This window comes from Equus asinus, chromosome 23, assembly GCF_041296235.1.
Source record: "Equus asinus isolate D_3611 breed Donkey chromosome 23, EquAss-T2T_v2, whole genome shotgun sequence".
NCBI lineage: Eukaryota > Metazoa > Chordata > Mammalia > Perissodactyla > Equidae > Equus > Equus asinus.
In genome coordinates this window covers 42,166,112-42,179,210 of record NC_091812.1, presented here as the reverse complement: position 1 = coordinate 42,179,210, position 13,099 = coordinate 42,166,112, and the positions used below count along the sequence as shown (strand labels likewise).

General features: G+C 37.4%; 1 protein-coding gene across 25 annotated transcripts in view; it reads left to right on the top strand.

The window, feature by feature from the left end:
* The window catches only part of PTPRD (protein tyrosine phosphatase receptor type D), a 2,080,413-nt gene that overhangs the window by 1,683,892 nt on the left and 383,422 nt on the right, over window positions 1–13,099 (top strand). For all 25 annotated transcript variants that reach the window (XM_070495512.1, XM_070495506.1, XM_070495510.1 and 22 more), the window contains one exon: window positions 10,968–11,134. In XM_070495512.1, coding sequence (XP_070351613.1) covers window positions 11,050–11,134 — 85 coding nt within the window. In that variant the 5' untranslated portion in view covers window positions 10,968–11,049. The remainder of the gene's footprint in view (window positions 1–10,967; window positions 11,135–13,099) is intronic.

Sequence of the window (13,099 nt, the reverse complement as noted above, 5' to 3'; positions counted from 1 at the left end):
ATTCATTTTTAAAACAAAAACACAGTTGATGTGTAAAGTTATTCTAGTTCAGCGAGATGGTTCACAATTATAAAATGAAGACATTGTATGAAAATCTCAAAAAACAACACTGTCTTTTCTCCTCTGTGTTACATCATGTTGACATCAGCTGTCACATAGAGCCTTTAACATTTGGTTATGACAGCAAGTATTTGACTCCAGAAGGGGGCTGGTAGACAAATCAGTAAAAGTGCTCCTTTTTCTCTATTGTTACCTGAAATAATGTGAAAAAAGTCCAACTGCAGAGAATCTAGGGCAGTGGACCTCCAGTGATTTGTGTGGCCTAGGAAAAAGTTGTAGAACTTCTATTTCTGTTTATTTAATTAATTAATTTTTTGTGAGGAAGATTGGCTCTGAGCTAACGTCTGTGCCAATCTTCCTCTATTTTATGTGGGATGCCACCACAGTGTGGCTTGACAAGTGGTGCTATATCTGCGCCCCGGAACCAAACTTGTGAACCCAGGGCTGCCGAGAAGCGGAATGTGCAAACTTAACCACTACGCCACTGGGCTGGCTCCAATTTCCGTTTATTGTTTATCTTATTTTTAAAAGTTCTAAGTTTGTGTGTTTGCCAGTATATTTACTTCATCAGTACTATAGTAGGAATATATAATATATAAATATATATTTCACATGGATTTTTAAACATGCACTATATTTGTGTCTCGTCTGTATGCACCCTATTTATGTTTGGGATGAATGCAGCAATCTAAAGTGCAAAGTGTGAAAATGATAAAGATTTATGCTACGAATAGTTTTGACCCTAGTGACAGTTGCTGTGGGAGGAAGTGAGAACATTTTCTAAAAGTATAGCTTTTCAGAAGTTTTTTACAAGGTAAAATAATAATACATCATGGTTAAATCTATGTCTTCAAAATATTAAAGGAAACATCCTAAAGGAAAGGGTCAGTCTATTCAGTTTGTGATGGAAACATCATGGGACATACTACGAAAAATAGAGAAGTTGCTCAAGAGCTGGCATTTTAATTTGGAGCTTGCTCTTCCACCAAATAATTTGGTATCCTATCCCCTCCCACCCCAACCACTGTCCATCCATGTCTGCCTGCCAGCTTCGCAACCTGCTCACTCCCCAGGCTTGCTTCTACTTCTGTTAGTAACTGGCCACTCCTGTACCTTGGAATGTAAAAATCTGCGTTTCAGAAGACCTCCATGATGATGTCTAAATCCAGCAGAGGCGTTTGGTTGATATTATTATTCGGCATTTCCTTTTCTTTTAGTTGTGTGGGACATTTACTTAAGATTACGATTGGTATGTGGAAAATTTGGTATTGAGAAAGTTATTACATCTAGTTTGCAAGTAGGCTTTTAATGACCTTAAATTCCTTTTTTTGATATCTGTACTGTGTCTTTTGTTTGAGTATTTTATAGAAGTATAATAAAAATGACAGTATTTTATGAAGCCTTTTTCTGGAGGTCTCAAATATATTTTCTAAAAGAGTGACTATGGGAAAAATATTTTTTCATTGCTAGTCTGACATCTTGATATGGGAAATGCATAGTGCTTTTATTGCTAAAGGAAATTTTTGTACTTTATTATCAAATCACTTTGTAATGCCACTGCTTTTGAAAAGTAACCATTGTGTGTCTTCATTTCTCCTTTCTATACGGCCGTGTTGCCCTCAGCAACTTTATAATAAAGTGCACTCAGGTCGGCATCTTTCTGTGTAGGTAACTGTCCTGTGTAACTCTGGGAATTCACCATCTAATACATTCCTACCTATTCCTAATTAGTCAACAGGGATCTTGCTAAAATTTAAACAACAGAGAAAATAACCTCTATAAAAAAGAACTTGATGGTAATATACAAAATAAATATGCCTTAAGGTGGTATAAACATGTGTCTGCATGTTATTAATTCAATTACTAACATGTGAGAATTTAAAAAACCTATTCTGGTTAATCATTTCTACTTCCAAACACACCTATAAACTCTTTAACTCTAATATACTCAAGTACATAATAAAGTACATAATAATGGGTTATGCAGTTAAAGATTGACCCTTAGGAATTTTTGACTCATGGGATAAACTTTCATTTGTGAATTATTTATCCCTCTAGGACAATAACTCTCAAACACTTTAATCCAGTGAGATCCTCTCATTCTTCCTTGCTACACCCCACTTTTAAGGTTTTCTTCCCCCTTCATTTCGACCAATCCTTATGTTGTCTCTCTGCCAATTAAAGGAGAGACATTTTCTTTATGTTGCTCATTTTAGAATTAATCATGACTTCACCTAAGCTAAGTATCTCCATTATAGTAAGTCAGGAATGCTATACAAGATATAAAATGGGTCTGGGTTCTGAACCCTTCTCTGAGACTAACTAGATGTGTATCCTGAGGTTATTTTTTTTTAAAAGATTTGAAGATTTATTATTATATTATATATATTATATTAATAAAGTACATCAAATTTAGCATTGAAATTTATATGTTTCAAACATATACAAAAATATAGTGACAAGTATAATGAATCTTCCTGTTCGCATTAAGATTCAACAATCAAGTCTTGGCCAATCTTGTTTCATCTATATCTTCACTTAATCTTGTTTTAATAAGAGTATTTTGAGTTAAATCCCTCACATAATCTGTAAATATTATCCTGAGGTTATCAATTCCATATGTCCTTTCACTTCATTCATTGTCTGCCAAATGAGGGGGTTGCCCAAGATAATCTGTAATTTTTTTCTGATTTTTATCAATCTATGGTTTCATTCAAGAAGGGTAGACTAACAATAAAGGAGAGTGCAATATAACTGAATATAATGAATGTGCAGGGTGGGAGAGGAGAGTAAATACTGAATATCTACGATGAATATTTCTTCCCTCTACCTTTCTTTAGGTTATATTTCTATTTGGTTTAATAACCATTTATTTGATTTCTCCACACAGAACCTAGTCTCTCTACCATGTGTGTTCATAGATTTTCAGAGAGACATGGGATTAGTCATGAGGACAACACCAGGAAAGCGAATAGAATATTTTTTAATTCCACGTTCCCCAGCCATTCATGATGGTCTCTCACCATTCCACTTTCTATCTCTGTTGCTGGAAGGGATTTGAAAGAACATTCCTTGGAATTGAGTATTTCTTTTTTTTTTTTTTTTAAGATTTTTTTTTTTTTATTTTTTCCTTTTTCTCCCCAAAGCCCCCCAGTACATAGTTGCATATTTCTCGTTGTGGGTTCTTCTAGTTGTGGCATGTGGGACGCTGCCTCAGCGTGGTTTGACGAGCAGTGCCATGTCCGCGCCCAGGATTCGAACCAACGAAACACTGGGCCGCCTGCAGCGGAGCGCGCGAACTTAACCACTCGGCCACGGGGCCAGCCCCTGGAATTGAGTATTTCTATCCTGGGACTGTTCCCTCCCAGAAGAGCTAAGCTCCCATCATGAGAGATGGGAATCATGTCCATCCACTGACAGACATCAGTGAGATGTCTGCTCCATTTAACAGATTCATTCTTTTAATTGGTGACAGTATTTATGCCACCTAAGCCTGTGAACTGAACTTCCCATAAGGCAAGCCAACTTTGGTTCTAGCTTAGGACAAAAAGGGAAATTTGGGAGTCATCCATAGTGTTTTGACTTCCATGCCCAGAAATTCAAATCTGTTTTGAGTTTATGTACTAAAACTGCACGAGAAACACCTAGAATTTTGTGGGTTTAGAAGACAATGTGCTAGAAACAGACCTTGAAAATCCCCATTTTTTAATTTTAAATTTTCCTCAACATTAATGAACTATCCTAGGACAATATTTCCCAACTTTAGCACTGTTGACATTTCGGTATGGATAATTCTTTGTTGTGGGGGGCTGTAGTGTGCCTTATAAGATATTTAGGACATCCCTGTCCTCTGCCCCTTAGATGCCATTAGCATTGCCCTTAAACTCCCCTTATTTTGTGACAACAAAAAGATGTCTCCAGACATTGCCAGAGTCCCCTGGGAAGGGGGCAAAATCATTCTCAGTTAAGAACCGCTGGTCCGGAGCTTTGATCGCTCGGAGGATGAAGTCATAGATATAACACCTGTGAGTAGGCAAAATTGGATTCCACTGAGCTCTAGTAATGAAGTATTTAAAAATGATTAAAAGGCGCTTCATTTTGTTTTTAAAATAGTCTCAAGGAAAAAAGTAATCAGTGCTAAAAGGAGTGGGAAGTTGTCCACAAATTTAAAAATTTACTTTTCATAGTAAGTAGATAGCATATATCATGTATTGCTAGATTTCTCTTCCACTATGTGTTGATGGACACTAAACAAATAAAATCAACATGGTAATAACTAGTACCTTATTAACTATAGTATATTGTAAAAGCTAAATGTATTTTAAACAAAAGCATATTTTGTGTGCATTAAAAAGAAACACCCTTTTGATTTTTAAGGAAAATGACAAAGAAAATCAAGTATAGTGAGTTAAGAATGATGGTTTCACATCTGTTTAAAACTGCCCAAAGATTAAAATAGTAGAATTCAGGTTCTGTCATTTGGGTGGGAAGTGGCTGGGTTGCATGTCTGTCTATACGTTGTGAGATTGCTCAGTTTCTCACTTCTAAAACGTCTTTTTGGAAGAATGGAAAAAATAGCAAAGTCCCAAAGCATGTTAAATAGGTTTGTACTTTAGTTTTCACTAGCACAATGTAAAACCAGATAGTTATCACGTGCAACAATCATTTAAAGAAATTAGATGCTATGTCTAAAGCTATCCTACTTTTCAAATCAAACAGTTTTATTTGTAGGGGAAAAAGAAAAGGTGGGCAGGAAGATGAGGTTTTTTCCCTGTCTATTAATTTCTCTTGGCATTCTCATTTTTGCTTCCTGAAGGAGAAAGAAACGATCAAAGTTAATAATGTCATTTTGCCATTTGTGAAAGTAACTGATATTTATGTGTGCCTCAAATGCAAAGTTATTTGAAATCTTATAGATAGAGAGATGCTATCAATAGTAATTTGGAAAGTGAATCATACTGTATAAAGCTCAGACAGTTGGCTTTTCTATGTATTAAAACTAAACATATAAAGAACCTTTTATGGTATCCACATTGATAGGTATTGTTTTACTCTTCAGTTGTTCTTACAATTCAGTTTATTTCTTCGAAGAATTATTGTGTGCTTACTTACACTCACCCTTGGTGTCTTCATATTAAGTCATAGCCTAAGCCAAAAATGAGATGATTGAGTTATTACTTTGTATTTATATGTCATATTTCATAAACTCTCTCTTGTTTTTTTTTTAATTTATTGTCATGAAAGCATATTTAGGGCAAAATATAGAAAAAAATTAGAGTTTTTGGTATGATGTGCTATTATGTGAAAGAGTATCGTTTTAAGATTTGAGTTTCTCTCATAATAATAATTGCTTATATTCTTTAGATTTGAATACTTTATACAGAGGTGTATTGGGTGTGCAGTTATTTTCCACTGTTTTATTTAATTTAATAATCTCCTTCTATTGCCCTTCTTTTCCTCAGCAGTATTTTCCATGATTGACATAGGGGTTTTTGGTGCTGCATGTAATATTTAAGAATATGTTTCCCATATTCCTCACTAATATTAATTAATTGAGTGCAGCCATTTTATAAAAACTATACAAATTATTTCACGTGAATGTGTAGAAATATGCTTGTCTTTCCCGTCTATGGAATGTGGTGTGTCTTTGCTGGCAGAAGTTCCGATTTCTGTTATATCCCAAACAGGGACTTTTATTAGTGAGAAACATAACTCTTCTAGCTATGATATGAAACACCGATTTTTCCTTTTACTAACAAATACTTCTATTTTGGACATTTTCCAGTGGTCCATTTGACCACTTATTGATCCTCCCTTTACATTCAATGAAATAATTTAAAAAAATGAAACAATTTTTTTTGACAAGGGTAAGGGACAGGGATGGGGAAGTGAGTGACCCAAAGGTTAAGTGGATTTCCTCACATAACACCATGAATCTTTAGAGTCTTAATTGTTGGGAAGCCAAGGACTTCTCACTTCATTGTTTCAGTCTACAACCCAGAAAACCTAGACCTTGTTAATAGCTATGCTGTTGAGTGCTGTTGAAACATGTAGCTATAGTCTGTGCTGTCCAAAAGGGCAGCTGCTGGCCACACATGGCGATTTAAATGTAAATTAAATTTAAATACAATCAAATGCTTACTTCCCATTTTCACTAGCTATGTTTAAAAGTGGTCAATTGTTAGTGCAGATAAAGAACATTTCTCTCCTGCAGAAAGTTTTATTGACCAACTCTGGAGGATACTTGTCCTAGACCATGATAAAATATTTAGGGGGCTATCTTCTCTTGGAAAATCCTCATGAATAAGTGAAATGGTGAAAGTTTATTTTTGTTTTCTTTTTTCTTTGCGTGTCCTTGTGTTGTCACTGTGTGCTGAGGGCACAGAGAATTCACAGGGTGCCCTCAGGAGTCTCCATCATGCTTGCTATGAACACCAGGCCCTTCTACTCCTTCTAGCTGCAACCACAGCAGCCTGCTTTCGTCAGTTTTACAAATAGCAGTTTCCTGGTAGCACATCTTGTATGCAAGTGATCAGTCACATTAAATGATTGGAAATCTGTGTTAGACAATTTATAGAGGCCTGATTGGTTTGGGAGGTTGATGAAAAGAAGTCACAGCATTTGGGGACTTTCTCCTTACCCCACCATCTCTCCAACTTAAAGGATATAAGCTCAGGTTAAATAGCATTATGATGTTATTGCTTCTAAGATGTCTAGAATTGAGAGTATGGGGTTGTTATAAGACAGACAGAAGCAAAATGTTTAGAGATAAACAGTGATATCCAGTTTTCTAGTGACAGCACTAATTTTTGTTTTTAAGTTCTTATGGAGATTTTTTTCCTGTGAGGAAGATTGGCCCTGAGCTAACATCTGTTGCCAATCTTCCTCTTTTTGCTTGAGAAAGATGGTCACTGAGCTGACATCTGTGTCAGTCTTCCTCTATTTTATGTGGAATGCCACCACAGTGTGGCTTGACAAGTGGTGCTAGGTCCATGGTCGAGATCCGAACCGGTGAACAAGGGCTGCCTAAGTGGAATGTGCGAACTTAACTACTACGCCACCAGGCTGGCCCCTGGAGATTTTTTTGTTTTAATGCTTAATTCTTTCCCTTTCTGTCCCTCTTTTCAGAATAATGATTTGATCCTTTCACTTCCTCCTTGGGTGACCAATGCTATTTTTTAAAATTATTTTTAAAATTATGATCTCATGGATTTTAATATGTTGCGCTTCAGTTCCTTGCAGTTATTCTTCTTTTTGCCACTCAGATTTTCTACATTTGGCTGATGGGAGCCTCATCACCTTGGCTTCTGTTTTGGATATAATCTAGTCGTTCCAGAAATCTTCCTTGCTTCCTGGTATGACAAGATGTTCCACACTCGTTTTGTGCATTTCCTACGTAAAACCTGCAACCACTCATTTCTCTAAGGGACTGTTTGGATATTTTTAAAAGATGAAATCTCCATTTTGCCTTTTTTTCTTTTATTTTAACACAATCTACAGAAATGCATACCAACAATACAGAAAGCTAAAAAAAAATCCTTCAGCATTCATATTAATTTGAATATGGGTATACATATTACAGAAAAGGGTTACAACGTTAAATTGAAGAGAAAGAGTTGGCTAGGGGTCAGCATATGTGATCACTTGAAGCAGTGATTTGTGCAGACTTTTGGGCAAGGGTACTTTTTGTCGTTCCATTTCAAATTATATTGCATCCACTGGCCCTCTGAACTGTTAGCTTCTCTAACCACACATGTACGTAAATACAAAAGTAGATACTCAGCTATCTGGAAATCAACAAAATTATTGTTTCTTAAGATTTTTGTGCTGTGAGAAATAAACAACCAGAGAGTTTTAAAATTTATTTTATTTTGAACTGATCTAGATGGTTTAGTTTTATCTGCATGTCCCAGTTAATGAAAGGGCAAGGCAAATAAAAATCTCACAGTGAGTTAGCCTCTGCTGAGGGCTATTGGACAAATGCAGAGTAATTTGTGATGTAAGCTAAACCATGGTACTTTTACTATCTCTGAATCCCTTGTCTTGCTCTTCTCATTGCAGTGCTTGGCAATCCTTTCTCGAGGCTAATGGAAACTACTTGTAATAGTCACTCAGCTTCATTATTTTCACTGTTAATGTTTCCTTAAAAATCCATTTCCCATATTTCTAAAATTGAAATTCCACCTTACTGATATGCAAGCCAGCATTTCCCTCTTGGCAATGTTTCTATGTAATAAACAAGGTACGCAGTGGAGACTGGCTGGAATGAACATCTAGAATAGGCTTTATCTTCACACCTCCGATCTCCTGTTTTCATATCTTGGCCAAGGGCATAGCCCCTTTAAGTATAAATATGTACGTCTGTATCTGTGTTCATGTCTAGGTCCCTGTCAGTGTTCCGGGTCCAGAGGTAACATTTGTAGGTTCATTTGGAAGAATTTGGTCTTCTTATGCTACTTCAGTCGAGTACGGGGAAAAAGCCCAATCACCTCTTCCCTGAGAGAGCATTTCATACATCTCCATCTCTGTGATCGCACCGAGTCATTATGTAGCAGTTGGCTCTGATACGCTTGCACAGACACAAATTGAGTCCGACAGGACTGATGTCTCCTGGACTTTGCTGTCATTTGAAATGCTGGCATGAGGACAGGAGCGGTGAAAGGGGGAGGGTGCCAGAGCTGGTTCCTATAGCACTTTTCCTATGAAGTTTTGAGAATTTTAACATTTGATAGCTATGAACTGCTTGATAAGTTGTTTTCCAGATGAGATTGATAACAATGGCTGATCTGGAGCAGCTGGCTAGCTTTTGGTTTCAAGTAAATGCGTTTCAATGTGCAACTTGCTTCTTCATGCCACCCACAAATCTGTTAAAAAGGGAAAAATAAGGCTATCTAGTGGAATGGTAATTAGAATGATTTCCCCCCTTCTTTTTAGTTTTATCTTTCCTCATTCAAACCACTCATGCATAGTAATGAAAAAGATAATATCTTTAAAAACTTTTTACTCTCATGCTCCAGCTCAGTTTCAGAAAAGACACACTGTAGTATCTGCGTTACAATACTTTTTAAAAGTACAAGTTATTTTAGTGGATTAGGTTATTTCTGGATATCTCTAGTATTTCCTGTCAAGAATGTTGTATGTGTTGCAAATATGCCAATAAACAAAACTTAAAGGTGTGCTCTTTGATTTTGCAGAAGAATTCTAATTGTCTTTCTCAAGTTCTTCTCGCAGTGATAGAGGAAGCAATAGCGTTCAATATTCTCTCTCTCTCTCAAGGGCCTACTCTGTAAGATGCTGTGATAGATTTATTGAAGGCTCTATAGGAACAATTATTTATCACCTGAAGAGTCATACTTCACATTATTGCTTGGAGCCAGTCATCGCTTCCCTTCTTTTCCATTCCCACCAGGGCCACCATCAGTCTTATGGTCTGTGTTACTTTTCACCTGGGACTCCTGCTATGGCCTAATAGTATTCTCTAAATCATCCCATATTCAGCTGTCAGTTAATCTTCCCAAAGCTTACTCCCATATTGTTCCTCTGCTCCAAAACATTAAACAGCTCTCATTGTGGTTTGCTGAATAAAGACTGGTTGACTTAGATTGGCATGCATGGCTTTCTGTGACATATTTTTTTAAAGGCCTGAGCCATTTTCTTTGGCCTCATCTTGTTTTGATTTCCTAATGGAGCCATCACACCAACCCAGTGGTCTCAGTGTGGTCCCTGGACCAGCTGCATCAGCATCATCCAGAAAATTGTTAGAAATGCAGATTCTTGGACTCCACCAAGATCTACGAAACTACAAACTCTAGGGGTGCTTCCCCACTGTTTTAGCAAGCCTTCCAGATGGTTCTGATGTGAATAGACATTTGGGCAGCCCTGCTCCACGCTAACCAGGCAATTCTCCTTTTCCAAAGTTCCTTGCCCTGCCTTTGCAAAGAATTCCTGGAATGCCTTTCCCTCTTGGTAAAATCATCCTATCCTCCAAGGGCCAGTTTGAGACGTTGCCTTTTCCATAATGCCATTCCTGATCCTATCTTGTATCTCATTATTTGGTTTTCCTTCCTGGCACTGATCACTTATTAACTTGACTAGTCATCTCACTTATCTGTTTTATTTTCCCTATGAAACTGAAAACTCACAGAGGATGTAATCTGACTCATTTTTTACCTCGCGACACTTTGTGCTAAGTGGCATTTCTGATGTCTTGCACCCAGTAGGCTCTCTAAAAATAGTTTGTGGCTTATTGATTTTACATAAAAGATTGAGAAAACTAAGCCATTGCCCAGGAGACATATAAAAATCCTGTGAAATCAAAGAGGCTCAGGCTAACTATTGTTTTGACTTATTGATGCCAAACTAGACTTGAACATTGATGTGTCTTCAGGGAAGAAGCCAAATGTGCTAGTGTAAAAAATTCTAACCTCTATTATTTAGCTGGAGAAGTTGAATTATCCCTGTCATTTCACCTGGTGCCAAGAAAGCAGCTTCCATTATTCTGTCAATAACAGACTTTTATCCTGCGTGGTGGAGCTTCTCCTAAATCTTTCTTATAGCATCGGAGTGCTTTCTTCCATCAATGTATTCTTGTAGTGTTTCATAAGAAGTGACAGTTTCTTCTCAGAGAGCGTTGCCCAAAAGGTGGCATAAGCAGAGAGTGAAATTCAAGGTAGTTGGCTTTAGGATGGCCTGAAAATGGGAAAAAGATATGCTAGGGTGCCACATTTTACGAACCAAGTTATTTGCTTGCTAATACCTAATACAGAGACATCTTGGTTACAATTTGTCATGTGTTTACAATGGATTGTGTCTCTCATGCTGATTGTGATGGAACAAGGGGAAAAGAGTGAGAAATCTAAGCGTCCTTCTGTTTTCTTCCCTTTCTTTTCTCTTCCTCTCCCCTTCAGGCTCTGAAAGTGTTCCAGCTGAAATTTCAGATCGGACAGACTCGCTGCGGCTTCAGAGGCAGTGATTCCAAGCTGCCAGCGCATGCTGCTGCCAAGCTGCAGGATGGTGCACGTAGCCAGGCCGCTGCTGCTGCTCCTCGCTGTCTTCCTCCGCGCGGATGCTGAGAGTAAGCCATTCTCCCCTGCTCTAGGGGGCTGTGACCATAATGAGCAGTTTTGTTTGCAGTTGGCACCAGGCTCGGGGCCTCTGAATACGTTTCCTTTGGATGTAAATCCTGAAACACTGTGGGATCCTCCTTGGCTACCAGCCAGCCTTTGAAAGAGATTATTGATGTGACTTCCTTACCGTTTCCTCCTTCTCTTAATGCCCCTTTTTTGTGCATCTAACTGCTCCTACTGTTTTGTCTTTCTCTCTCTCTCTTTTTTTTTGGTACTCTTACCAGCCTGGTGGCAGAGATTTTATGAGAGCAATGACATAAACTCTAACTGGGGTTAACCAGTTGGTGTTGCCAATAAGTAAACATTGCTCAGACTCATTAGAAATTTCTTTAGTTTTGTGGATATTTCTATGTTTAGAAAAATGCGCAATGTCACATTGAGCCCAATTAAACTTCCAAGCCCCTTGTAGCTGTCAGAGCAGCTGTTCTAATGTACTGTTTCCGACAGCTGTCGTCGACTACAGTATTCAAACAAATCAAGCAGAACTGACAACTTTGTGCCTGGATGAAGGGTGTGGAAGTGTGAAGAGAATTTTGTGGAATACAGACACCAAAGTTTGGATTATTGGACTCAATTTATAAAACTGAGATTGTGGTCAATTAGCTTGCCGATTAATGAGAAGATCACGTCTCCTTCATCGTTAGGAAATCATGAAGTCTACCTTGTTTGCATGTGTTTCTTTTCCCTTCTGTCCAGTGGACTTTTGGAAGAGAGAGTACTGGAAAAAGGCATGTCTCCCGCTTGTGCTCACCGACATGTCTGGTTCCTGGGTAGTGGCGTAGCTCAGATGAGATTTGGCCATTCTCTTTGGGAGTCCCCTGGCAGTATTAAAATGTGTAACATCTGCAGTCATTAACTTTTCCCTCCACTGACTATTTCAGTGAGATTAAATTTGATTCATGTTAAGGATGTTTCAAAGACAAAGATCCTGTGTCCTGTTGGCCCCTACCTATTAATTGCATTTTACAAGAATTTCCGCAATGGCAGCCAATTTCTTTGTTTAAATAGGGACTTGTTTTCTAAAGAGAGCTTTCCAGGAGCGAAAGGAATAATGTTAGTAATAGGATACATATGGAACATGCATGTTTTAAGCACAACATTCTCTAGTTAATAATGTATATAGTCTTCTAATTAGCACTTGGGAGTGTGGGTTTAAGGTGAAGCCAAGAAATTTCTAGTACAATGCCAGCAAATAATTAACTGAGAAAAGGCTCAAATGAAAGATGCTTGTGTTATTTTAAAGCCGTTTATGTCAAAATCAATTTTAAAGTTAAAAATCTAAATTTAGTTTATTAAAGAAATCAAGCATATGACTTTATTTTTCTCTTTTGGCCAGAGTCAAAAAGTAAGTTGTTTTACGATTGTTAATTTCTGGCAAATGCATATTAAGACCCTGGGAATCCACTTCAGTATCAGATCACAGTTAGAGGTTTTCTTAAAGTTACTAGACATAATTATCATATATCCATGAAATTATCCTTCCAGATAAGTAAAAATGTTCTACTGAGCAGCTGTGCTTTTGCTTAATTTTCTGGTGGTAAGTGACAGATAGATGTCAAGAATTTAGGAACAAGTACTTTTAAAATTGTGTTTTAAAACAATCTATATTACAGGTGATAATCACCACCCCCTCCTTCTCCTGCTCCTTGCTTTCTCCCTTTGCCTCACCTTCTTTTTCATCACACTTCCTATATGAAAGAGCCTTAAAAAAAAAAAAAAAGCTTGAGTTAGCTATTTTTAGTTAAATTAAGATATTTACCATTTATATATCAGCTTTCAACCTCAAGATGTAATCTGAGAAAGAATCCATTCTCTCTCACTCTTCCCATCGCAGCTAAAAAGGGACAGGCTTATTCCTTGCCAAATTAATTTTGTTTAATTTTGCCTTTGTCCACTCAGCCTTGATTTAGTAT